At 39.8% G+C, this 22,860-nt stretch overlaps 1 protein-coding gene across 1 annotated transcript in view; it reads right to left on the bottom strand.

Moving 5' to 3' along the window:
• Nucleotides 1–22,860, bottom strand: part of Cd109 (CD109 molecule) — a 105,784-nt gene that overhangs the window by 41,776 nt on the left and 41,148 nt on the right. The window contains exons 6-17 of the mRNA XM_036194335.1: nt 22,762–22,801; nt 18,748–18,832; nt 16,753–16,849; nt 16,098–16,239; nt 15,346–15,455; nt 12,686–12,910; nt 11,223–11,324; nt 11,072–11,134; nt 9,194–9,370; nt 8,349–8,501; nt 3,620–3,694; nt 2,893–2,953 (exon numbers count right to left, since the gene is read on the bottom strand). Of these exons, the coding sequence (XP_036050228.1) occupies nt 2,893–2,953; nt 3,620–3,694; nt 8,349–8,501; nt 9,194–9,370; nt 11,072–11,134; nt 11,223–11,324; nt 12,686–12,910; nt 15,346–15,455; nt 16,098–16,239; nt 16,753–16,849; nt 18,748–18,832; nt 22,762–22,801 (1,330 nt within the window). The remainder of the gene's footprint in view (nt 1–2,892; nt 2,954–3,619; nt 3,695–8,348; nt 8,502–9,193; nt 9,371–11,071; nt 11,135–11,222; nt 11,325–12,685; nt 12,911–15,345; nt 15,456–16,097; nt 16,240–16,752; nt 16,850–18,747; nt 18,833–22,761; nt 22,802–22,860) is intronic.

The raw sequence follows: 22,860 nt of genomic DNA, 5'->3' as shown, positions 1-22,860 counted from the left end.
CCAATTTGCCCTAGGTCACAACTGTTGTTAGTGGTTTTCACTCTTTTTGGGGGGACCCACCACCCAGCTCTCAAATAAACTCACACGTGGAGGCTTATCATTACTTATGAATGCCCAGCCTTAGCTTAGCTTCTTTCTTGCCAGCTTTCCTTATCTTAAATTACCCCATCTACCTTTTGCCTCTGGGCTTTCCCCATTCTCTCACTTCTGTAAATCTCTTACTCAGTGGCTTGCTGGTTGTGTAGCTGGGTGGCTGACCCCTGGTGTCCTCCTCCTTATCCGGCTGCTAGATCTCTTGTCCCTTCTCCCAGATTTATCCTTCTATATATTCTCTCTGCCTGCCAGCCCTGCCTATCCTTTCTCCTGCCTTGCTATTGGCCATTCAGCTTTTTATTAGACCATCAGGTGTTTTAGACAGGCACAGTAACACAGCTTCACAGAGTTACACAAATGCAACATAAACAAAAGTAACACACTTCAAAATAATATTCTACAGCACACAACTTTTATTTTTTTTAACGTGTATAGGTGTTTTTGCCTGCATGTATGTCTGTGCACCATGTGCAAGAAGCACATGCAAAGACCAGAAAAGGACATTGGATCCCATGGATGTCTGTAGTTACAGACAGTTGTGAACCAACATGTGGGTGCTAGGAATCAAATCCAAAACTAAGAAAGTCATAATTCCTGAATCAAAGCCAGAAGTATATGACAACAAACTCCTGTCTTAAACACTATACTACTTTTCAGAGACAGAGAAGAACTAAGGATAAGTTCTAGCAAGAACTAAAAATAGACATCTGAGAAAAACAACTGTTTCATACCAGAAAAAAATGAAAATATATCAACTAAGTTTGTCAAAGAAAGGAAATGCAAGGCTGTAATGGTAGAGATTAATAACTTGATTTGTAACATAGTGAATTTGAGCTATTTGTGAGGCATGAAAGTACAGAAACAGAAGCAAGATTAAACAATTGAGTTGGCACCTGCATAAGGGTGATCAAAAGATAACAGAAGTTAGATGGAACTTCAAATCCTCCAGGGTAACAAAATTAAGGACTTAGAATATGAGATATAAAAGGAAGTTGATGACATTAATGATAACTAGAAGACTGATGATTGATGGTTTTAAGCTTCAAACCATAGTAGTTCTTATCTCAGTATGGTCTAAAATTGGCCAAGAATATCTTGATCCCTATATAGCTTCTGAGACAAAAGAGGAGAAATGAATGTCCATCACTTGAGTAGCTGTCCAGAGACATATATGCTATTGAGAATATAAGATTTTTCTCGTAGTGAAAAAGTGAAAGATTCTCAAACAAGGACATAATAGATACAGTCCTCCCCCAGTTCCTGGGTGAATGCCAAAATCTTTTAGTGTTCAAGTGCGATATACAAAGCTGTGTAGTTTTTTCAGATAACCTACACATTCCCATGTACTTTAAATCACCTCTGTACTATTTCTGATACCTAATATAATAAAATATAAGGTTATAAAAAGTTATTATAGTACAATAACAAGGAAAAAGTCTATGTGTGTTCAGTACAGAAATCATTCTTTAAGAGCACTGGCTACTCTTCCAAAGGTCCTGAGTTCAATTCCTAGTAACTACATGGTGGCTTACAACCATCTATAATGAGATCTGGTGCCCTCTTCTGGCATGCAGGCATACATGCAGGCAGAACAATGTATATGTAATAAATTTTAAAAATCTTCAAAAATAATTATATTGGCTAGTCCACCAATGTGGAACATGTGAACATAGCCACATTGCTGACAATAAACTGAGTACTGCTGTGGGCATCAGACAGAGCTATATGTGTAGAAGAACAACAACAAAAAAAAAAACGTTGTGAGAAAAAACTGGATACAGACAGATTTGGAAAGTTATGTAGGATAGAGAATAAGATGAGGAAACTTAAATATGCTAATGATTTTAATACACAGAGACGATAATACATCATAAACCTTCAAGATAACAAAATTATCTTTTGAAGTTTCAAGACAGAGAGATCAAGGTGTCTTGCAGTAGCCTGGGACTTGAGAAGTAACCAAGAACTGCTACCGGAAATAGGAAATTTTGAGAAAGAAACAATGCCAGTGTCTCTCAAAAAGATATTAGTGAGGCTGGAGAGATGGCACAGTGAGTAAAAGCATTGGCTGCTCTTCTAGAGGACCTGGGTTCAATTCCCAGCACCCACATGGCAGCTCACACCTGTCTGTAACTCCAGTTCCAGGACTTCTGACACCCTCACATAGATATGCAAATCACCAATGAACATTAAATAAAAATAAATTATTTTTTTAAAAAAGATGTTAATGTAATTTTACCTACAAAAAATAACTTCCACAGTTATCCATTATTATTTATATATTTCCTTCAGTCAAAACTTTTAATGACGTGGTCCTAAAGACACACTTGAAGATCTATGACACGTAGATACAACTATGCCTGCCAGATTGATAAGGGGTGCGTGTGTGTGTGTGTGTGTGTGTGTGTGTGTGTGTGTGTGTGTAAGAGAGGTCTGGACTATTTTTTTAGGTAAGCACCTAAAAGTTAGAGACTAGTAATGCTTCAAAAACTTGTTCCTTTCAATTCCAAAATAACAACACAGTTTGCAATACAAATTAAAATCACAGGCTCATCCAATACATCCCAAACTATAATCCCACCTTAAGAAACTACAGAAGACAAAAGGAAAACACTCATTTCAAAGATGGAGTCAGGAGCCCAGAGAACATTGCTTGTCACCCTCACACATACTTCCAAAGTTCAAATACTTTAGCCATAGCAGTCAAGCTGAACCAGAAAGTACCTGTCCCATTATAAGTAATATTTAATATATGAGGTAAAATATATCCAGTTACGCATGTTGTCAGGTTTTACTTACAAACGCCATCAATGTTATCCTTTACAAGATTTGCATCTGTCAACACCCAGAGACCACATTCCTAGAAAAAAATGTAATAAAAATTTTTAACTAAAATGAAATAAAAATCAAAGTTTAAATGTTCTTTAATCATAGAAATCCCCCACACTCCCATTTGGGGGACTTAGGTATACAGGGGGGTGTATGTGTGTGTGGAGGGGGTGTTTTCTCTTCCCTTCTTTCACACAAACATACTTTTCAAAGTCAAATACAGTAATTTAAGAAAAAAAAAATGTGTTTAATGACAATTCCACTAACCTTACAGTCAATCAGTGAATTTTTCCATTTGCTTTTAAAACTGAAAAGATGTATCTCCCCACTCAGATTAGATTTATGGAACAGTGAACTTCAGTCACACTTCCAATAGAAGTTAGTCTTCATTATGATAATTTAGTTATGAAAGTTTACAACAGTAAAAGGCGCTAATATCAGGGCTGAAGAGATGGCTCAGCAGTTAAGAGCACTAACTGCTCTTCCAGGGGTCCCAAGTTCAATTCCCAGCAAACACATAGTGGCCCCCAACCATCTCTAGTGGGATTTGATGCCTTCTTCTGGCATAAAAGTGTACATACAGATAGAGCACTCATACATAAAATAAATTTTTAAAAATAATTAATCCATTCATTTAAAAACCTAAAAATAAAAAGACACTAACATCTTTTCAGATTGCTTGGCCAACTATCCATACCTGAAAGACAGCAAAGGAGTTCATGAACATTCCTAGGTAATAGCCTGTGTTATAAAGTTCCAGTTCGTGGGCTGCCTGTACAAAGAAAAGACACAGAGTGAGTTGATTCATATCAGTCTCTCCTGGAAGTAACTCAGTCTACAGTCTTCATGCTCACTGAACTTGAAAATGGCACAAATCTAGGTACCATAAATGATTGTTCATCATTCAATCAACCACAATTACATTTCTTATTTAAAATTATGTTTACTCTGCTCAGTCATACAGAGTCCCTTATAAACGTAGACTAGGTTTTCCTAGGAGGAACTGAAATGTCACCGATTGGCATGATCAACACGTAGAGGTCAGCATTAAAATGTATCTATACTTTTAACAGAGACAAACGGGCTAATGTGAAGGGAGTTGACACAAATTCTGTAAGAAGTCAGTCACTTAAGTTCACAAAAGAATGAATGTAAGTTATTAATACTCAGAAAAATACTCAGTCTCATTAGTAACAAAAGCATTAGAATAGCACCAGTTAAGAGTTTCTTTTCAATAATGAGATAGTTGCATGCATCACTTTAGTAATACAATTGTTTTTAAGGATTAATAAAAATTCTTTTTTCCTCAAAAGAATAAACATGGAATCTGACCTAGAAATTCTCCACCTAGATATATACTCAAAAGAACTAAGCAAAAATTCAGGGGTACTTCCATGCCAATGTTTACGGCAGCAGCATTTGCAAAAGCCAAAAGCTGGAAGTTCAAGTGCCCATCAGTAGAGGACTGGACAAAATGTAGCACACAGATTTAATGGAATACTGGACAGCTATACAATGAAAAGCATTCTGATGGAGCCTGCTACAACATAGCTGAGTCATAAAAACATCCTGTGCTGAGTGAACTAAACCAAGCAAAAAGCCAAAGATGATGGAATTCCATTGACATAACATACGTAGAATAGGCAAGTTATAAGAAGTAGACAGAGATTAATAGAAGCTAGGTGCAGGGGTTGGGGGGGGGCAGGTAGGGAATTGTTGCTTAATAGAGTCAATGTGGAGAGCAACAGAAAACTTGTGTACACTCACATGCTAATAGTGGCAATTTTGTATGTATTTTACTAGGAAAAAAACTCATATATTATGTGCTTTTAGGTAATGTCTGATACTTCTCTCTTATTGGTGTTATCATTATACACACAAATAGAGACAAAGGCAGGATTAAAAGGCATGAAGAAAACAAAGTTAATAAAGGCTTCCTAGAAGCTGGAGGGATGGCTCAGTGGCTAAAAGCAATTGCTACCCTTACAACAACCTGAGTTCGGTTCCTAGCATTTGCATCAGGAAGCTCACAACCACCTATTCCTCTGGTTACAGGGGATCCAATGCCCTCTCTCAGCCTTCTCAGTCCCATACACATAAGGTATACATTCACACGGACAGGCGCACATACATGGAAATAAAAACAATAAAAATAACCTTTTTTTAAGAAAGACTTTCTATCACAAAGTGAAACACTGAAACCACGCTGCTGCATTCCGCTGTGCTGGCAACAACCTCACTGCATGCACAGTGCACATGCAGTGCTAGGACAGACATCAAAAAGAAAATCACCAAGAGATCAAACAGAAACGCTTTATGCTAACAAGTGTCCTCAGCCTGACGATAGACAACAGAGTCGGTGCAGAGCCAGACATAAAAGGGGAGAAGGCTTCAGGACCGCATCGCTGGCTCACATGAGGATCCCCTTCTACTCCTGCTCAGGTGTGAACAGATGAAGCATTCACCGGGCAGCACCTACCTCATGAAACCTTCCTTTCTCCCTGCCCCAGTAAAAGAGCATTACCCAAGCTGTGTGTGGAAATCATGCCAGGAAGTTCCCATACATTTAAACATCCTTAATGCATTCGGGGAAGTCATAACAACTCATGTAAATTTAACACAGAGGCAAGCTATTATCTGTAACAGGCTCCTTACACCCCACTCCAGAGCCAACCCTGGAGAAAGAACAAAAGCAAGCAGGAAACCTGGGTGGGTAGAAAGTTTTTGTTTTTTAATGGAATAGTGAGGCTATCTTGAATTGAGAGTGGAAGTGTGTGGGTTGATACTGGGCAGAAGACAGCAGGAGCGGAAGCCAGCAGACTTTGGACTGGAAGACAGGCCTTAAGTTTCTGTTCTTGTTTGGGCATGTGGAGCAGCCTCAAGTACTTCCCTGTGAAATCAGCAGCAGCAGCAGCAGCAGCAGCATCTTGCAGGTACCCTGAGGACTCCTGTTCAGCACTTCTCTGCCCTTTGGATGTGAGAAAGTGAGAGAAACACAGTCCTCAAACACCCATACTTCCTCTGCTCTCCTCTAGTCACTCACAGCTGGTGGGTTGTAACCTCTGGAGACTCCGTGCCAGTTTTTCCTCAAATGCTTACGGGTGAACTTAATAAAAGATGGCAGAAAACCTTGAGGATCCAGGGTAATTTTCCAGTTCCTAAGTCTCCATCTCCTCCTTCTTTTTAAACCCCCAGAATTTACAATACAAATTAGGAGTTCATTAAAAAGAAATAAAAGGAGGCCTCAGTGGTCAAGCCACAAAAGAAAACTGACCCATAAATTCCCTTCAGGGATGATGTTTATTGTAGGGAAATGGCCTCAAGGAGAAAAGAGCGTTAGACAGAAACAAGGCGATATATGGAGATATTTAACACAACAGGGCCTTAAAGGGAAGGAGAGGCTTAGCTTTAAAGCCTGGAAAGCAGCTTCATTGGGCTTGAGAATGAGAGTCTGGTATGGTGACATGAACCTTTAATCCCAGCATTCAGGAGGCAGAGCTAGGTAGAGCTCTGTGGGTTCAAAGCCAACCTGGTGTACACAGTGAGTTCCAGGACAGCCAGGGCCACATAAAGAGACCCTGTCTTAAAAATAAATAGGTAAATAAAGTGAGAATGAGAGGGAGATGGAGAGAATAAAAGAGCTTGCCCCCATGACGGGGATGGGGATGTATGGGCGAGGCTTCCTTAGAAAGCAGCCTTCATCTCTGGTCCAAATACTCCTAATCACCAGAGAAAGGGTAAGACCTGACTTCTTTGGCTTTTGGAGGTGGTAGGATGCTTCATATCACATGGTTTAGTTCACCACAGCTTCGTGAGAGGAGCCAATGTTATGTAGGAACTTGCTGAGATCAAACCTCCATCTTGTAAGGGAGATCTCTGAGGTAGCATAGAATATTCTACAGAGAGGGTGAAACACATTCCATCTAGCATTAGGAGTTTGTTAAGCTCAGGAAATAAGCAACCCAAAGGTTTCAGAAAGTCCCTGAAACTGAGCAGACCCACTAAGACCCTTCCTTCCCCAAGTACATATAAGCAATAAAGAGACAACTGAGATACTTAGAAGACTCAGAGACCAGCCAAGCTGCCTGAAAGAGGCTGACCATCAAAGCTGCCTGGAAGAAACAGAGACCAGCCGAGTTGCCTGGAAGAGGTTCACATCCACTAAGCTACCTAGAAGGGACACTCTACAGCCTACTGAGCTATCTGCAGGCTTCCAGCCATCACCCATGCTACGGTGGACTTTTGGTGATGCAGTTGTCTTTGAGTCATTTCTGCTTCTATAGTGAGCCTAATAAATTCATCAGCTTACCTCCTCGACTTTGGCAGTATCCTTACTCTGCTTCACCATCAGTTCCCTATCTGGAGGGAGTGATGCCTGTTCACATCTCCCAAGGAGTAGTATCATACGATAGCCAGGAACTGACAAGTCACAGCACAAACTGCTTCCTAACTCTCTGATCCAAACAGAGCTTCAGGGAGGCATCTTCTGATTCAGGCTATGGGATAAGGCCTCAAGGTGCAGGCCTGTGTCCTAATATACCTGATGATCAGCCTTCCCCAATAGACAGTAGCATAGCAGTCACAGATCAACTAGACCTGCTGTAAAGGAAGCCAATGAGGCATACATCATGTGATGCAGAATTATGGCAAAGGTCAATTCTGGAACTTAAAATAAGCATAGGAAAGCCATGGTCACACACGCTTGTAACCTGGGAGGCTGGCACAGGAGACTCATGAGTTTGAGAACAGTCTGTGTCACATAGGAAGAATCTGTCTCAAAAAATATTAATAAAACCAATAACCCCAGGGGTTGGGGATTTAGCTCAGTGACAAAGCGCTTGCCTAGCAAGCACAAGGCCCTGGGTTCGATCCTCAGCTCCAAAAAAGAAAAAGAAAAAGAAAAAATAAAACAAATAACCACAGTATGTAGCTCAGTGGCAGAGGGCTTATCTAGCATGGTACATTGTCCTAGGTTGAATTTCTAACCACACACATGCACACACACATATGACTCATAGAGGTTCACAAGTGCTCAGAAAACACACTGACCATCAAATTCTAGAACTCCAGAAACACCTTAAATTAATATTAAAACAAATCAAAATTGTTAAAGTAAGCACAGCAAATATGCATAAGGAATACAAGGAAGTATTAGTAATATATATATGCGTGTATATTAGTAATAAGAACAAAAATTAAGATCCAAAAGGTAATAAATAGGTATTAAAAATGTAATAGGTGTCAAAAGAAAAGTAAATTTAAACTGTGCTTCTGCCCAACATACATACTTTCTTCTTTGAAGGCTTTTCTGTTTCCCAGCTTATCCAGAGGGATTAATGAATTTCCTTTAAATATTTAAGGTAAGGCAATAGTTATTTTCTTCTTTTAACATACATTTTCACCAAAAAAAAAAAAATGAAACTCACATTTTCCATTGTGATATCATTTGAGGCATTCATCAAATTCACACTTTTGTCAACAGCTACAATCCCAACTACGGAGTCCGGCTCTGTTACAGAGATCCTGAGAGAGACCTTCTCAGAGGGCTTGGCAGTAGATTTACTCCAAAATAGATTTATCTAAGGAAGGGAGGAGGCAAAATTAACTTATTTCATTTTCTCCTGATAGGACTCAAAACCATTGGTTCTACCTTTCCCTTGGCCCAGAGAGAATTCCAAAACCATAAACCACGTTTCTCTAAGGAAGGAACTGTTTAGTGAGAACAATGGCTCATTCTCGAGTCTGTGAGGTGATTGCTTTGGGTTTCTTGTCAGAGCTGGGGCTGAGGCAGTCTCCTGTGCAAGCTGGTGACTCGGGAGAAGTACCCCCAGTACTCTCCTGGAGGCCAGGCTCCATACAGACCCCCAAAAGTAAGGCATCAGGCTCACTGAGAGTCGGTCCTCATTTGCCTCCAGCTGATGAAGAACATCTAAAACCCAGCTCTGCTTCCACACACATCTTCAGCGGCCCTGCCTGCTCTCTCCCTACACCCACCTCATTATCACACCAAGGTCAACACCACAGCCAGTCTGTCTAGGCTGCCGCTGGCATTCCAGGCCAGAGCAATATTGACTCAACTATTTAAAAAATACAGAAATTACTTTGATGAATTTAAGTTAAAGCCAGGGGCTTAACATGAAAATATGTATCTACTGAGTATAGAGAGTAATACAAGATTCTAGGCAATATGGATAACTGATACTTTTCAAAGAATTACATTTCTCAGACTTCGCTAAAATGAAGTTTTAAACATCACCACCTTAAATCATACCTTATTTTTAAAAACAAACTGAACAGGGATTTTTAGAACATCATTTATAATTTCCCCATCATCTGCAACGTAATACACAATTATGCAGGCCTTTGGAGTCCAGGAAGCTTCTGGTGTTAAAGAGAAATTTCTGGAATTTTGTTTGCCGACAGCCACCAACTGTCCCTTTGATACTACCTAAAAATAAAAAAAGAAGAGAGTGCAATTATTTGCTAAAGATTATCATACTTCAACTGAAGTTATAGTTATAATAATCTAAGCATACACACAAATTCTTAAATTATCTTCACAACCTTTTTACATGCAAAAATCTATATGATAAATTTTGAGATGGGAGTTAAATTTCAACAAAAAATAGTTATTATAATTGTTAAGACCGGCAATGAATCAATGAAGAATAAATGATAGTTGACAAAAATAAAAAAATTTAAAAAAGAAAATGATAACATTAAAACAAACACTAGATTGCAGTAACAATCTTGTTATCCTTCACAAATGTTATCTTTAATTCCAAATTTTTTGCATTTCTAATTTTTAATTGATATATAATAGTCATACATGTTTATGGAACACAATGTAACATTTCAATACATGTATACAATGCATACAATGTATAATGACCATTATACAGTGTCTTAATTAAGGTAACTGGTCTATCTAGCCCTTTGTACACTGACCACTTATTTTTTGAGTGTCAGCAGTAATTTTTATTATTACTGTCCTTTCTCAAGTTGAGTAAATTCCCACCAATAAAACATCATTGAATATTAACATAAAAGTATAGATGTTAAAAACTTTTCCAGCATCTATTGAGACAAGTGCTTTTTCTTCATGTAACCTATTTACATTAATATTTTTAATATACTTTTTAAATTATGTGTCTATGTTTGTTTCTGTACGGAGGTCTGCACAGGTGCCCACAGAGGTCAAATGCCTCAAATCCCCCGGAGTTGAAGTTATAAGTGGCTGTAAACTGCCCGGTGTGTGTACTTAGCACTAAACTCAGGCCTTTTGTAAAGCAGCACATACTCCTAACCTCTGAGCCATCTCTCCAGTCTAACACTGAATTTGGCGTGCCAAATCAGTGTCATTTCTGAGATAGCACTCACATGCACTGACCATCTCTCTGTGTTGGAAACTACTTTTTTTTAAAAGATTTATTTATTATGTATACAGCATGTATGACTGTAGGCCAGAAGAGGGCACCAGATCTCATTACTGATGGTTGTGAGCCACCATGTGGTTGCTGGGAATTGAACTCAGGACCTCTGGACGAGCAGTCAGTGTTCTTAACCACTGAGCCATCTCTCCAGCCCGTAACTACTATTGGATGCGGAAGAGCACAGAGATCTAATGGGAGGGCTCGATTAGCAAAACTACAAAGCCATGATGGCAAGTTTTACTTTCTTCTATTTCATGACTCTCCACAGTGGATCGATGTTGTCTACATACTAGAAATTTACATCTTATACTCGGTGCAACATTTAGTTATCCATTTTAAATGAAAACATATAGTTGAGGAAAGAAAACCAATTACACAATAAGAAAAGCAAACTAATCTGTAACAATTTAGTAAGTCTGGTGAAGACCTAAAGTAAACAACCCTTAAGATGTTCTCTAAAGGTCATGAACTTACACTGTGAGAAATCACCAGCCTTCGAGGTAGCAAGATGAATGAAGGTGCTCGCCTCAGAGGTCTCATTACCTTAGTTTGACCCTCAGAATCCATGGTAAAAGGAAAGAACTGACTCTCAAAAGTTGTTTCTGACCTCCATATGCATGCCATGACATACATGTGACAGCATTCATACATACACATTACACATATTCACACACGCACAATAATAAATAAAAACCTTAAAATAAAGAAATTATTACCATATAGCTTAATTCTTCAAATGGCTTGTTGCCACTAACCACTAATTCAAAAGGGGATCCCACCTAGAAAAGAAATATTAATTAATATGTACACCCTAATTATAAGAATATCAAATCATGTTGTAACTATCAAGTGAGTCATAAGCATTACCTTGACATGTTCATGTCTGACTTTAAGCTGGATGTAGGTCCTACTAGGAGAGGTGAACATGCCGTGAACTGCCATAGTATTTACACTATCAAGAAAAGAAGCCTGCAACAAAAGATACAAAGCTATAAATGCTCAGCTTCGGTAAATTCCTGAGAAGGAATGTGAGCTGCTGAGTAACCATGGAAAGCCAGATCACTTTCATTTTTTGTCTTCAGGCAGAATCACATTCACCAGACACTGGCTCCTCATCATTTTACAGATCATACTATATAGAATTTGATAGCTTTAAAGCATAAGAAAGAATCTTTGCTGTTGGGTGGTGGTGGTGGTACACACCTTTAATCTCAATGCTCAGGAAGCAAAGGCAGGCAGATCTCTGTGAGTTTGAGGCCAGCCTGGTCTACAGAGTGAGTTCTAGGACAGCCAGAGCTACACAGAAAGAAACCCTGTCTCGAAAAACCAAGGAAGGAAGGAAGGAAGGAAGGAAGGAAGGAAGGAAGGAAGGAAGGAAGGAAGGAAGGAAGGAAGGAAGGAAGGAAGGAAGGGTCTTTGCCATCATAGCCCTCAACTACTTCAGACAAAGTTGTCTTGTTACAAAACACAGGCAGAAGAGGGAATTAAACAAAAAATGGATCCTTTTCTTTCCACACAATGCTCAGACAGAAGCAAGAAACAGCATGTCCTGCTTGACCCACCAAAATAAGGAGTCAAAAAAAATCAAACAGGAGTGGTGGGACACACCTGTAATGCCATCACTCACGAGGCGGAGGCAGGAGAATCACCAGGATGATCCAGACTACACAGTGAGCACCTGGCCAGGCTGGGCTGTCTAACAAGACCCTATCTCAAAAACAAATAACAGAAAGGAAAGAGCTCCCAAGAGTGTTGGTCCCTACCCAGTCAGGGCTCTGACTTGGGTGATACTGATACCAAAAGAAAGGTTGCTGGGCGGTGGTGGCGCACACCTGTAATCCCAGCACTCAGGAGGCAGAGCCAGGTGGATCTCTGTGAGTTCGAGGCCAGCCTGGTCTACAGAGTGAGTTCCAGGAAAGGCGCAAAGCTACGCAGAGAAACCCTGTCTCGAAAAACCAAAAAAGAAAAAAAAAGAAAAAGAAAAAAGAAAGGTTACAGGAATTATGGGGCATTCTCAGACAAGCCACACTGGGAGAGAAAGCTCAAGAATGGTGATTTCAAGTAATTGAAAAATCAACCAAGATGAGAGTTTGGGGAGCTTCTCCATGAAATCTTCACATTGGTATGTTTTTCTGTGGTCTTTAAAATGAAATTACGAGGAAACATCTAAAGTAGATCTTTAGCCACTGTGGTAAATGACTTCGAACACTTTCCCTGTGTCTGAAGCAGATGTGTGTCCACTTCCTGTGCCCTATGAACTCTGAGAAGGTGTCTCCCACAAAACTACAATAGCAATAACACCACTGCTGTGACATGGAAAGAGACTGCACCTTCAGGTATAGCTCACTGGAATTGTTCAGGATTGGGAATTCAATCTTAAAGATTCCATTTTGGGGGACGGTATAATTTAGGATCTGGACATCATCCGTTTCCTGCTCTCCACTGTTCCACATGCTCCAGATGTTGGTGTTTTTCCTCTGGGTCACTTCTATGCTTAGATTATTTCTTCTATCTTCATGGGTTAGTTGATTATCATCAGAGCGGCTGACCTTCACCTGATGGTTAAAACAAAATATTTTAAGACAGGTAATAGCCCAGTTGAATGTGGTTTTGTCTGTGCTGTTCCCAAATGCTGAACCCACAATACTACAATTATTGGTAGCACCCCAACCTACTACGTTCAGCAACCCTTCTCCAGGAAGTGTCTGACACGTGACCACTGCCTCCGTACTCATGGCTTCCACAACTCTTTTGCTTCCTATTACTTTTTTGGCACTCTATTGTAATTGGCCTGGCAAGAGAGACGATATTTGAAATAATACTTGTATCCTGTGCTTTGGCTATCAGATTACTAAAATATGGAACATAAGACATTGGAATTTCTCCAGGAATCTCATGCTGGGAGACGAGACAGGCCTGGACCAGCCAGAGGGAAAACCTTTCTCCCAGAGCTCCAGCTGGTTAGATACCTTACAGGAGAGACAATGATGGACCATGGGTTGGTGGGACCATGCCTTGCTATGTCTTGCGACTACTTAGATATGCCAACTTGGGCCTCTACTTAAGCCTTTACTTCATGACTCCAAAGATAGACTTGGAGGGATGGGGCCGCTGGATCTCTTTGTCCTCTTCCCACTGTGGCCACAGTGAATATATCTCCTTTCTGGTTTTCACCACTAATTTGTCTGCTTTAATTAGCTTCTCAGGGACAGGTGGCCAAACATGGCTTACTGGGTCCCTAGCTATGACCCCAAGGCTGGTAACACTTTGTGTCCCCTTTGGTTCCTTATTCTTTTCCTTTCTTCAAAATGTCCAACACTCAGCTGGCTTAGCATCACAGTTCTTTGTGATTATACCCCAAATTCAAATTTCCTATATCCTCTCCGTACCCTGAAGCTCATACCCAATCGCTCCATTTGAGGAAATCTCCACCTGATACCCAGTCACTTCAAATTCAGCACATTAACATCTAATAACCATCTTACTGTTTTTTAATTAAGAAATTTTCTTTTAGACAGTTGTGCCTTTCCTTGAACTCACTCTGTAGCCCAGGCTGGCCTTGAACTCACAGAGATCTGCCTGCCTCTACCACGCCAGTGCTGGGACCACGGCCATCCTGAAAGACTAGCCTCCATCTCCTACACTCAGTGAGTACTAAGTCCCATATTTCCCTGACCTCTCTCTCCACGCCCATAGCCACCCCGGGCTCCTCCTAGTCTGGCAGACCTCAAACAGTCCTCCACAAACTGCTTCTGTCATCCCTCCCACCCCCACGCACGCTCAACCCCACCCCCACCCAACCATGCTCTGAGACTCCAAGTCTTCTCACTGCCTAAGGCATAAAGTTCAACCCAATCCTGAGGTCTTCTAGAGTTTCCTAAGCTTTGCTTCCGGTTTAATCAAGCCAAGTCCTCAGCGGCGTGTGCCAGGTCCAGTCACTTTCCTGAACGCACCTGATCAGCAGCTCTTTTGGTCTTACATCATCTCCCTGCCTCCCACCCCAGTGCTCAAACATATGAAACACTACTCATCCTGTCATCGTTCAAGGCTTCCTCTTCCATAAAGCACCCCTTAATAACCTCCATCCCCACCCCCAAAGCAAACTTTCCCTCAGCTTCATAAGCCTGTCCCTGCACATCATCAAAATTCACTCAAATTGCGGGGGAGGGAGCATAAATATGAGCAATGAGCAAACGGCACACTTATGAAGATGTCATAAGGAAATGCATTGTTTTGTGTGCTTTCAAAAAGTTTATTTTCTTAATTTACTCAAATATTAAGTATTAATTCAATATTCTTTCTGAAAAAAAAAAAGAACATCCTTGATAATAATTTTATTTATCTATTTATTTAACCTTTTTTTTTTTTTTTTGAGACAGGGTTTCTCTGTGTAGCTCTGGCTGGCCTGGAACTCACAGAGATCCCCTTGCCTCTGCCTCCCAAGTACTAGGATTAAAGGTGTGCGCCACCACTGCCTGGCAATAATTGTTAATACTATACCTTGCCGGGCAGTGGTAGCGCATGCCTGTAATCCCAGCACTCGGGAGGTAGAGCCTGTCAGATCTCTGTGAGTTTGAGGCCAGCCTGGTCTACCAAGTGAGATCCAGGAAAGGTGCAAAGCTACACAGAGAAACCCTGTCTCAAAAAACCAAAAAAAAAACTATACCTTTGATGAAATTAAAATTTAGTCCTTAACAAAAATTTTTGACTGTCATTTCTTCATTAATAAAAGCTTCAATGTTGTATTCCATAATCAAACAAACTGCTAGTTAAGTAAATTTTTGGAAAAAAAAAATTGGGGCTTTCTTAGAAACCACAATTTAAAATATATATATATAAGACCAAGGTCATTTGGGAACAATTCTCCATGTTTATATATCTAAAGAAGAAAGTAACCAGTCTCTTTTCTGACTTAGTTTTAATGATACTGAGCACGTGGTTTCCCACTAGGACTCGTGCTTAGGGACCAGTAACAAATACACCAACTTACAGTGGCTGTGAAGTTGAGAGATGGCTTCAAGACAGTCGCATAATCAAAAAACTCAATGATGTAGTCGTATTGCTTGAAAAACACATTGGCACTTGCATTTCTTGAGATACCTGTATTGGGGATTGCATCATTTAGAATGCAAAAGCAGTGTTTCACCGATGGCTTGTGTCCACCTACGCTTCTTACTAAAGGGGCTGAAGATAGCAGGGCACATAAGCCTACTCCCGTTGTTGACAACGGTCCCAAGATCAGCACAGAATTCCAGCATGTTAGTCTCCCTTGGCGGTTTGTACACCAAGAGAAGAAAGCACACAGACAGGAGAGGTTTTGCTTGCTGGGTCAATGGAATCCATCTGTTAAAATAGTAATAGAAGCCTCCTTACAATTAACTTTTGTGTTCTTACTAAAAGAGCAAACTGTCTAGGAACAGGTGACATTTCAGAGTAAGTAATGAAAAAAAAAAGGAAGAAGCCAGTCCACTGAAAATGTAGGCCTCCTGTGTGTGTTTTTTCACACTAGAAAAACAGAGTTGGGATGAGGAAAATGTGCAGGAGCTACTATTACCATAGGTAGTTAATGTACAGACTTTCACAAAAAGTGAATTTCACTTTTTAATCAAAGGCCCTACAAGTTAAAGATTTCAATATTAAATAACCTCTCTAGGAAAGCAGTGAACACCCTCTCCTGAGCGTGCTAGTACAGTAGACAGCTCACAAACAGCCCAGGACTTCACCTGCTTTATGGCTACAAACCTGTGAGTGACTCCGTCACAGTAGCGACAATCTCTATGGGCCCAGGGATGAATGGGCCCATGTGTTCAGAATGTTCATCTGAGGAACCCATTACCTTCTTCATCTCCTCATCATCAAAAGAGAAGCTTGTGGATCCATGTATCTGTGTGTTTAAAAACTCCATTTTACTTTGCTTTAGGGATTCAGATTCTAGTAACAAAACTCTATGTCATATTTGACATTTGTCCTGCTGTGTCCACTCGACTCTGATGCCAGAAAGTTCTCCATGTTCTTAGAGTCTTACTTTGGTAGTTCTGTATGAAACTTTGTTTTTAGAAAAAAAGTTAAATTTTCCATACTGTTATCTGAGTCATAATTCTTTATATCACTATGTTGAAAATGGGTATAAACTTTCAATAAGTACTACATAATCAATCTCTGTTATTTGCTCGTTTTTGATTTTTGAGACAGTCTCACAAAGCCCCAGCTGGCCTAAGAGTTGCTAGATGGCAGAGGCTGGTCTTGAACTACTGATCCTCTTTTCCTCCATCTCCCTCAAGAGCTGAAATAATAGGCATATGCCACCACAACCACAACCAGCTGGGTTCTATAATTATTTTTTAATAAAGATTTAAAATTTCCCCATTGTAAATTATAAAATATCTACACAAGTTACCTCAAAGGTTTTTGTGATATTCTTCTTCGGTCCCCAAAAGGATAAAGATAAAAATGTAAGTGTTACATCTCCCCTCACTGGCTTCCCGTAGGTATACCTGGAAAACAATTTTTAAAATGTTGTATTATTACATTTTCAACTTGATGGTGTCAGAGGAACAAAACAAACATATCACTTTCAATAAGCAGACACTAGCAATCCAACAGAACAGAATTACATTTAAAACACACCTCTCCTGCAATTTGAAAAAAAAAAAAAAAAAAAAAGGCACAAGGCAGCCATGTTAGCTCCGTCATTCCTGCAGCCAGCAAGCTGAGACAGGACAAATTCAAGGCTGGACTGAGCTGCTTCTCAACCATCCGTCTCGAGACCATGAAACACAAGGAAAACATTAAGAACGAAGAACATTCTTTACAATGGTGAGTCTTCAGATTAGATCCAGATGGAACTTGGAACCAGGGAATCTAAATTCGGCTCAAACCCTGCCTGTCCATGGCCTCTGCCCACTGAGAGGACAAGGAGGAAGTGCCAGCATTACAGGAAGGCACAGTGCGCTCTAAAAGACTATGAAAAATCTTTCAGCACTAGACTGGCCATCACCTGCATGTCTACAAACTTCACAGCCTGTAAAAATGTTTGAACGTCAGTTGAAGTTATAATCACCATAGCCAACTGTCACACATCCCAGGATTCACCAGGAGGGGATATCTTAGACTATAGAGTACCAAATGCATATATAGCTACCAAAAACTTGACTTTTTTTTTTTTTGCAAGGAAACGTTAAATAGTATTTTCTAACCATCATTTCAAACTCATCTTCTTGTGTCAAATTTCATTCTCTGTTACTTCACGCTCTTTATTTTATTCCCTTAATTATTCCCTCTCATAATAGGAACATTTCCTCATGTAAAAGAAAGGTGATCTTCAGTAAACCATTCACTGCCAGAAAATATTTTAAAATGTGTTTCCTGTGTTCCTCCCATCTCTATTTCTAACACTGGGCCAACCCTTACAGCCAGTTTTGCTTTGCATTTTACAAATTGTAATGGTAAACTGTTTCCTGAACCTGTTACTTAGATACAGAAATAACCTCCTTTCTGGGCCAACTCCAAAGCGAATACAGAAGTTTCCAAATTATGAGGAAGAAAAAAAATCCACCTTCAAATATACCATCCTTCTAAACAAAAGCAGTGAAGTTCCAGAGGCCTGGCTGGAAACCTCAGCGTCAAAATGACTGCCCTCAGCACCTAACATGGCCTGTGTCTCCTTAAATATTAAGTACAAGCAAAATCAGAATGCCAGAATATTATATTTTAAAACAGTCGTATCATACAATAGCTCAGGGTGTTTAAAATAATAACTTAATATATTCTTAAAATATATTAAATATATATTTAAAATATATTATTAAAAATAAAATTAAAGACAATTTTTTTATTTTGGTTTAAATGTGAAGCTGGGGATACAGAGATGACTCAGTAGTTAAGGTTGTTTTCCTGCTCTAAGCCATCTCCCCAACCCCTAAATACACAATGTTTTAGAAACCTGACAGTGTATTCTACAAACCCCTTAGTCACTAGGGGTCACTAAAATGTGAGAAACATTTTAGGAATGGTAGCTTGAAGTAGAGTTACAGATGCAAAGACTTGTGGAGATCTGTACTGTGCTAAATGAAGTATTACAGACATTTGCTTTACTAGACATTAGGGTCCTTTTAAAAAGCAAAACCTTGTGCTAGTATTAAGTGTGTACAGACTTGTTTGTCATGTTGTTGTACAAAAGTTTAGAGCCATACCAAAAGAGAAAAAATGTGGGCTGGAGAGATGGCTCAGAGGTTAAGAGCACCGACTGCTCTTCCAGAGGTCCTGAGTTCAATTCCCAGCAACCACATGGTGGCTCAAAACCATCTGTAATGAGATCTTCTGTATACATAATAAATAAATAAATCTTTAAAAAAAAAAAAAAGAAAGAAAGAAAAGAAAGAAAGTAACTTACTTTGCTGTGACGGAACCACTTAAATTCTTAGCATTCAAAGAACAATACAATGGTGTCTGCAAAGTAACTTCGAACTTGGGTAACACTGGAAAAGAAAAGCAATCTTTTAAAGACTCTATTTTACCAGCATCCTCAGCTGAACCCAACAACAACAAAAAAGAATTGTTCTAACTAGTTGATAATTGGTATTTCTTGAACTTGGATTTATTCATACACACATTAACATAAATTTAAGAGCCTTTTTGTTAATTTAAAATTAGAAATACTGACTTAGGTCAACTTTATAGAATAATGAAATAGATTTTTGTTTGACTGCTTTACATTTATTGATTTATTTAATTGTTCATCCATTTTGCATGTATGTGTGAGTGCCAGCGTGTATGTATGTGTACTACACATGTGCAGAAGGAGCCTGTGGAGATGAGAAGAGGGCACTGGATCCCCTGGGACTGGGGTTACAGGAGTTCCTGGAGGAACAGGAGTTACAGAGCCATCGTGTGGGTGTTTTCTCAAGACAGGGTTTCTCTGTGTAACAGCCCTGGCCATCTCGGAACTCTCTCTGTAGACCAGGCTGGCCTCAAACTCACAAAGATCCACCTGCCTCTGCCTCCCGAGTGGTGGGATTAAAGGCGTAAGCCACCACCGCCACCGCTGCCGCCACTGAACACAAGAAGCTAACCACTGAACTATCTTTATGGCTGCCATAATATGTTTTACAATTAATACTACTTTAAATAAAATACTCTACCACAGTAAAAATGTTTGCTATTTTGATTTGAGCCTACAGAAATGTTTTTATAATGTCACTGATCAAAGAAACAGATAAGACTCCTATAACAGACCTCACCACACAATTAACATTATACAAATATCAAAAGGGCTGGTAAGTCAGTATTATCTGGCAAACTCATTGGCCAAAGGCACTGAATATGCCAGAACACTGCTAGACTCTAAACCAGTCTGGGAGGGAGGCTTGGAAAAGTGCCATAGAGCAACTATGATCCTCCTACACTGTCCTCTCCAAAGAAACACAAAAGCTCTCTCTTCAAACTTTATACATTGCCCACCAATCACCCCACAACTGTACCTCATCAAGGTCATGTAACCACCTAGTACAGTGAAATATGAAAACAACACACGAAAAATTTTGATATTGCCAACCATGGTGGCCCACCTCTTTAATCCCAGCACTTGGGAAGCAGAGACAGGTGGATCTCTGCGAGTTCAAAGACAGCCTGGTCTACTTAGCAAATTCTAAGGAGCAGGGACTGCTTAGTAAGATCCGTGCTCAAAAAAAAAGGTTTTCAACCTTCCTAACGCCGTGACCCTTTAATACAGTTCCTCATGCAGTAATGACCCCAACCATAAATTATTTTGTTGCTACTTCATAACAGTAATTTTGCTACTGTTATGAGATATAATGTAAATATCTGATACACAACCCCAAGGAGTCACAGCCCACAAGTTGAGAACCACTGTTCTAGAACATTGATCAAAGAAAATAAAATGTGAGCCACATTTATAATTTTTTAATTTCTAGTGATCATATTTAAAAAAACAGCAACAACAACACATGAAACCAATTTTGTAATTGTCTTAGTTAGGGTTTATATTGATGCGACAAAATACCGTGACAGAAAAGAAAGTTGAGGAGGAAAGGGTTTATTTAGCTTACACTTCCAGATCAAAGTCCATCATTGGAGGAAGTCAAACAGGAACTCAAGCAGGGCTGGACCCCAGAGGCAGGAGCTGATGCAGAGGCCATGGAGGGGAGCTGCTTACCCTGACTTACTCAGCCTGCTTTCTTATAGAACAAAAGAACATCAGCCCAGGGATGGCACCATCCACAACAGGCTGGGCCCTCTTCCACGGATCATTAATTGAGAAAACGCCTTCCAGCTGGATTTCATGGAGGCATTTCCTCAACTGAGGCTCCTTCCTCTCTGATGACATTAGCTTGTGTCAAGTTGACACACAAAACCAGCCAGTACAGTAATATTTTTCTTACTTCATCTAAAATCATGGAGGGGGGGTTAAGATTGATTGATTGATTGGTTGATTGATTATGTATACCATGTTCTGCCTGCATGTATGCCTGCACACCAGAAGAGGGTGCCATATCTCACTATAGATGGTTGTGAGCCACCACGTGGTTGCTGGAAATTGAACTCAGGACCTCTAGAAGAGCAGCCAGTGCTCTTAATCTCTGAGCCATCTCTCCAGCCCTCAAATCTTGTTTTAACATTTAGCCAAAACTTAAAATTTATTATTAATCAACTTTTTTTTTTCTTACATGAAGTGTTGGAAATCTGGTGTGAATTTTACATGTATAACATATCTCTACTGGGACTAGATATATGTCAAGGGCTGTACACCTGGGTATGGTGAGTCCTCTGGGTGACACACACAGTTCCAGATCAGGGGTCAGAACAGTATGGCCAGCATAAGTTAAGAGTAGCTTTTACTACTGTTAACTGGTTGGAAAAATCCAAAGGGAAATATGTGGTGATGCATAAGTTTATCACATGTCAGCCACATCCACTTATGTGCTGTCTGTGTCTGCTACATTCTACACAGACAAAGATGAGCAATTGTAACAAATGCCTAAGGCCTACTGAGACCAAATTACTGCTTTCAGTCCCATTACAGGAAAATATTGTGCTAGTCCTGTTCCAGGCCATGACACACGGACGTGAAAATACCCTGGGAAACCCAGGAGCCAGAGGCACAAGGATGGAACAAACTGTGTTTCAGAATTCTTTCGTGATCATCGAATGTTATGCAAGAAAAACTAAAAGGCTCACCTATAAACAAAAAGCCACTACCTAATTTATCAGCTATTAGGGAGGTCTTGGGCTTTTTCTCGTCTCTGCCTCCTCTCTATCCACCGAGAGAAACAGCTGGATCCACTACTTTCGTTGGTGCACTTACAAAGCAATGTGGAGCCTGCAAGAAGGTGACCTTCCTGAGTTAGATGCCCTGTCTCCACCATGTTGACCAAATCAAGATACAGGAAATAACCAATGTCAAATTGGTAATTTTGGTTTTTTGTGGTGCTGGGAACTAAACCCAGGGCATTGCCCATGCTCTCAACTAAACCATGTCCTCAACTCCAATGTTCAGTTTTCAAGGAGTCAAAAAATTGTAATATTTTATATGTCCAACAGTATGGGGGAAGCCCAGTACTCGGGAGGCTGAAATGAGATTTGAAGCGAGCAAGGTCTGCAAAGCAAGTTCCGGACAACACTACATAAAGAGACCCTCTCTCAAAAAAAGAAAAAAAAAAAGAGAGAGAGAGAGAGAAAGAGAGAGAACAAGTCTGGAGAGATGGCTTAGCAGTTAAGAGCAGACTGTTCTTCCAGGTTTTATTCCAAGCACCCCCACATGGGAACTAACAACCATCTATAACTCCAGTTCAAAGGGACTCCAACAACCTCTTCTGGCTTCCACAGGCTCTACACATACGTGGCACACAGACATACATGAAGACAAAACATTTATATACATAAAATAAAAATAAATATCAAAAAATAAAATAAAATAAAAACAGAAAAAGAAAATTCTCTTAAGAAAAAATGACACAGCCAGGCCAGGCGGTGGTGGTGCACGCCTTTAATCCCAGCACTCAGGAGGCAGAGCCAGGTGGATCTCTGTGAGTTCAAGACCAGCCTAGGCTACAGAATGAGTTCCAGGACAAGCTCCAATGCTACACAGAGAAACCTTGTCTCAAAAATAAACAAGAAAAAAAAAAAAGAAGAAGAAAGAAAGAAAGAAAAGAAAAGAAAAAAGAAAAACTGACATTATGGAATGTTAGATATTTTGCGTACTTTTTTCTTTATAATGAAATTTCAGAACATTTATAAAGGAAAGTATATGTTTGATCCTACAACCAATTTCAAAGTTTTACATTTATTAGCGTTTTATTTTAAATAGCATGTCTCTTGAAAATTTCTCATCTCTATAGAAAGTAATAAATGGATGTTTTTCCTTCAAAACAAATTGAGTAACTCTTACCATATTCTGAGACTTGAAATGATTGATAATACTGCTGATCCTATTGGGAAAAAAAGACAAAAACAAAGTGTGAGTTAGTTATCCTCTTATCTGCATAAA

The sequence above is a fragment of the Onychomys torridus genome, chromosome 7 (assembly GCF_903995425.1).
Source record: "Onychomys torridus chromosome 7, mOncTor1.1, whole genome shotgun sequence".
In the NCBI taxonomy this organism is placed as follows: domain Eukaryota; kingdom Metazoa; phylum Chordata; class Mammalia; order Rodentia; family Cricetidae; genus Onychomys; species Onychomys torridus.
This window is presented reverse-complemented; position numbering and strand designations above follow the sequence as displayed.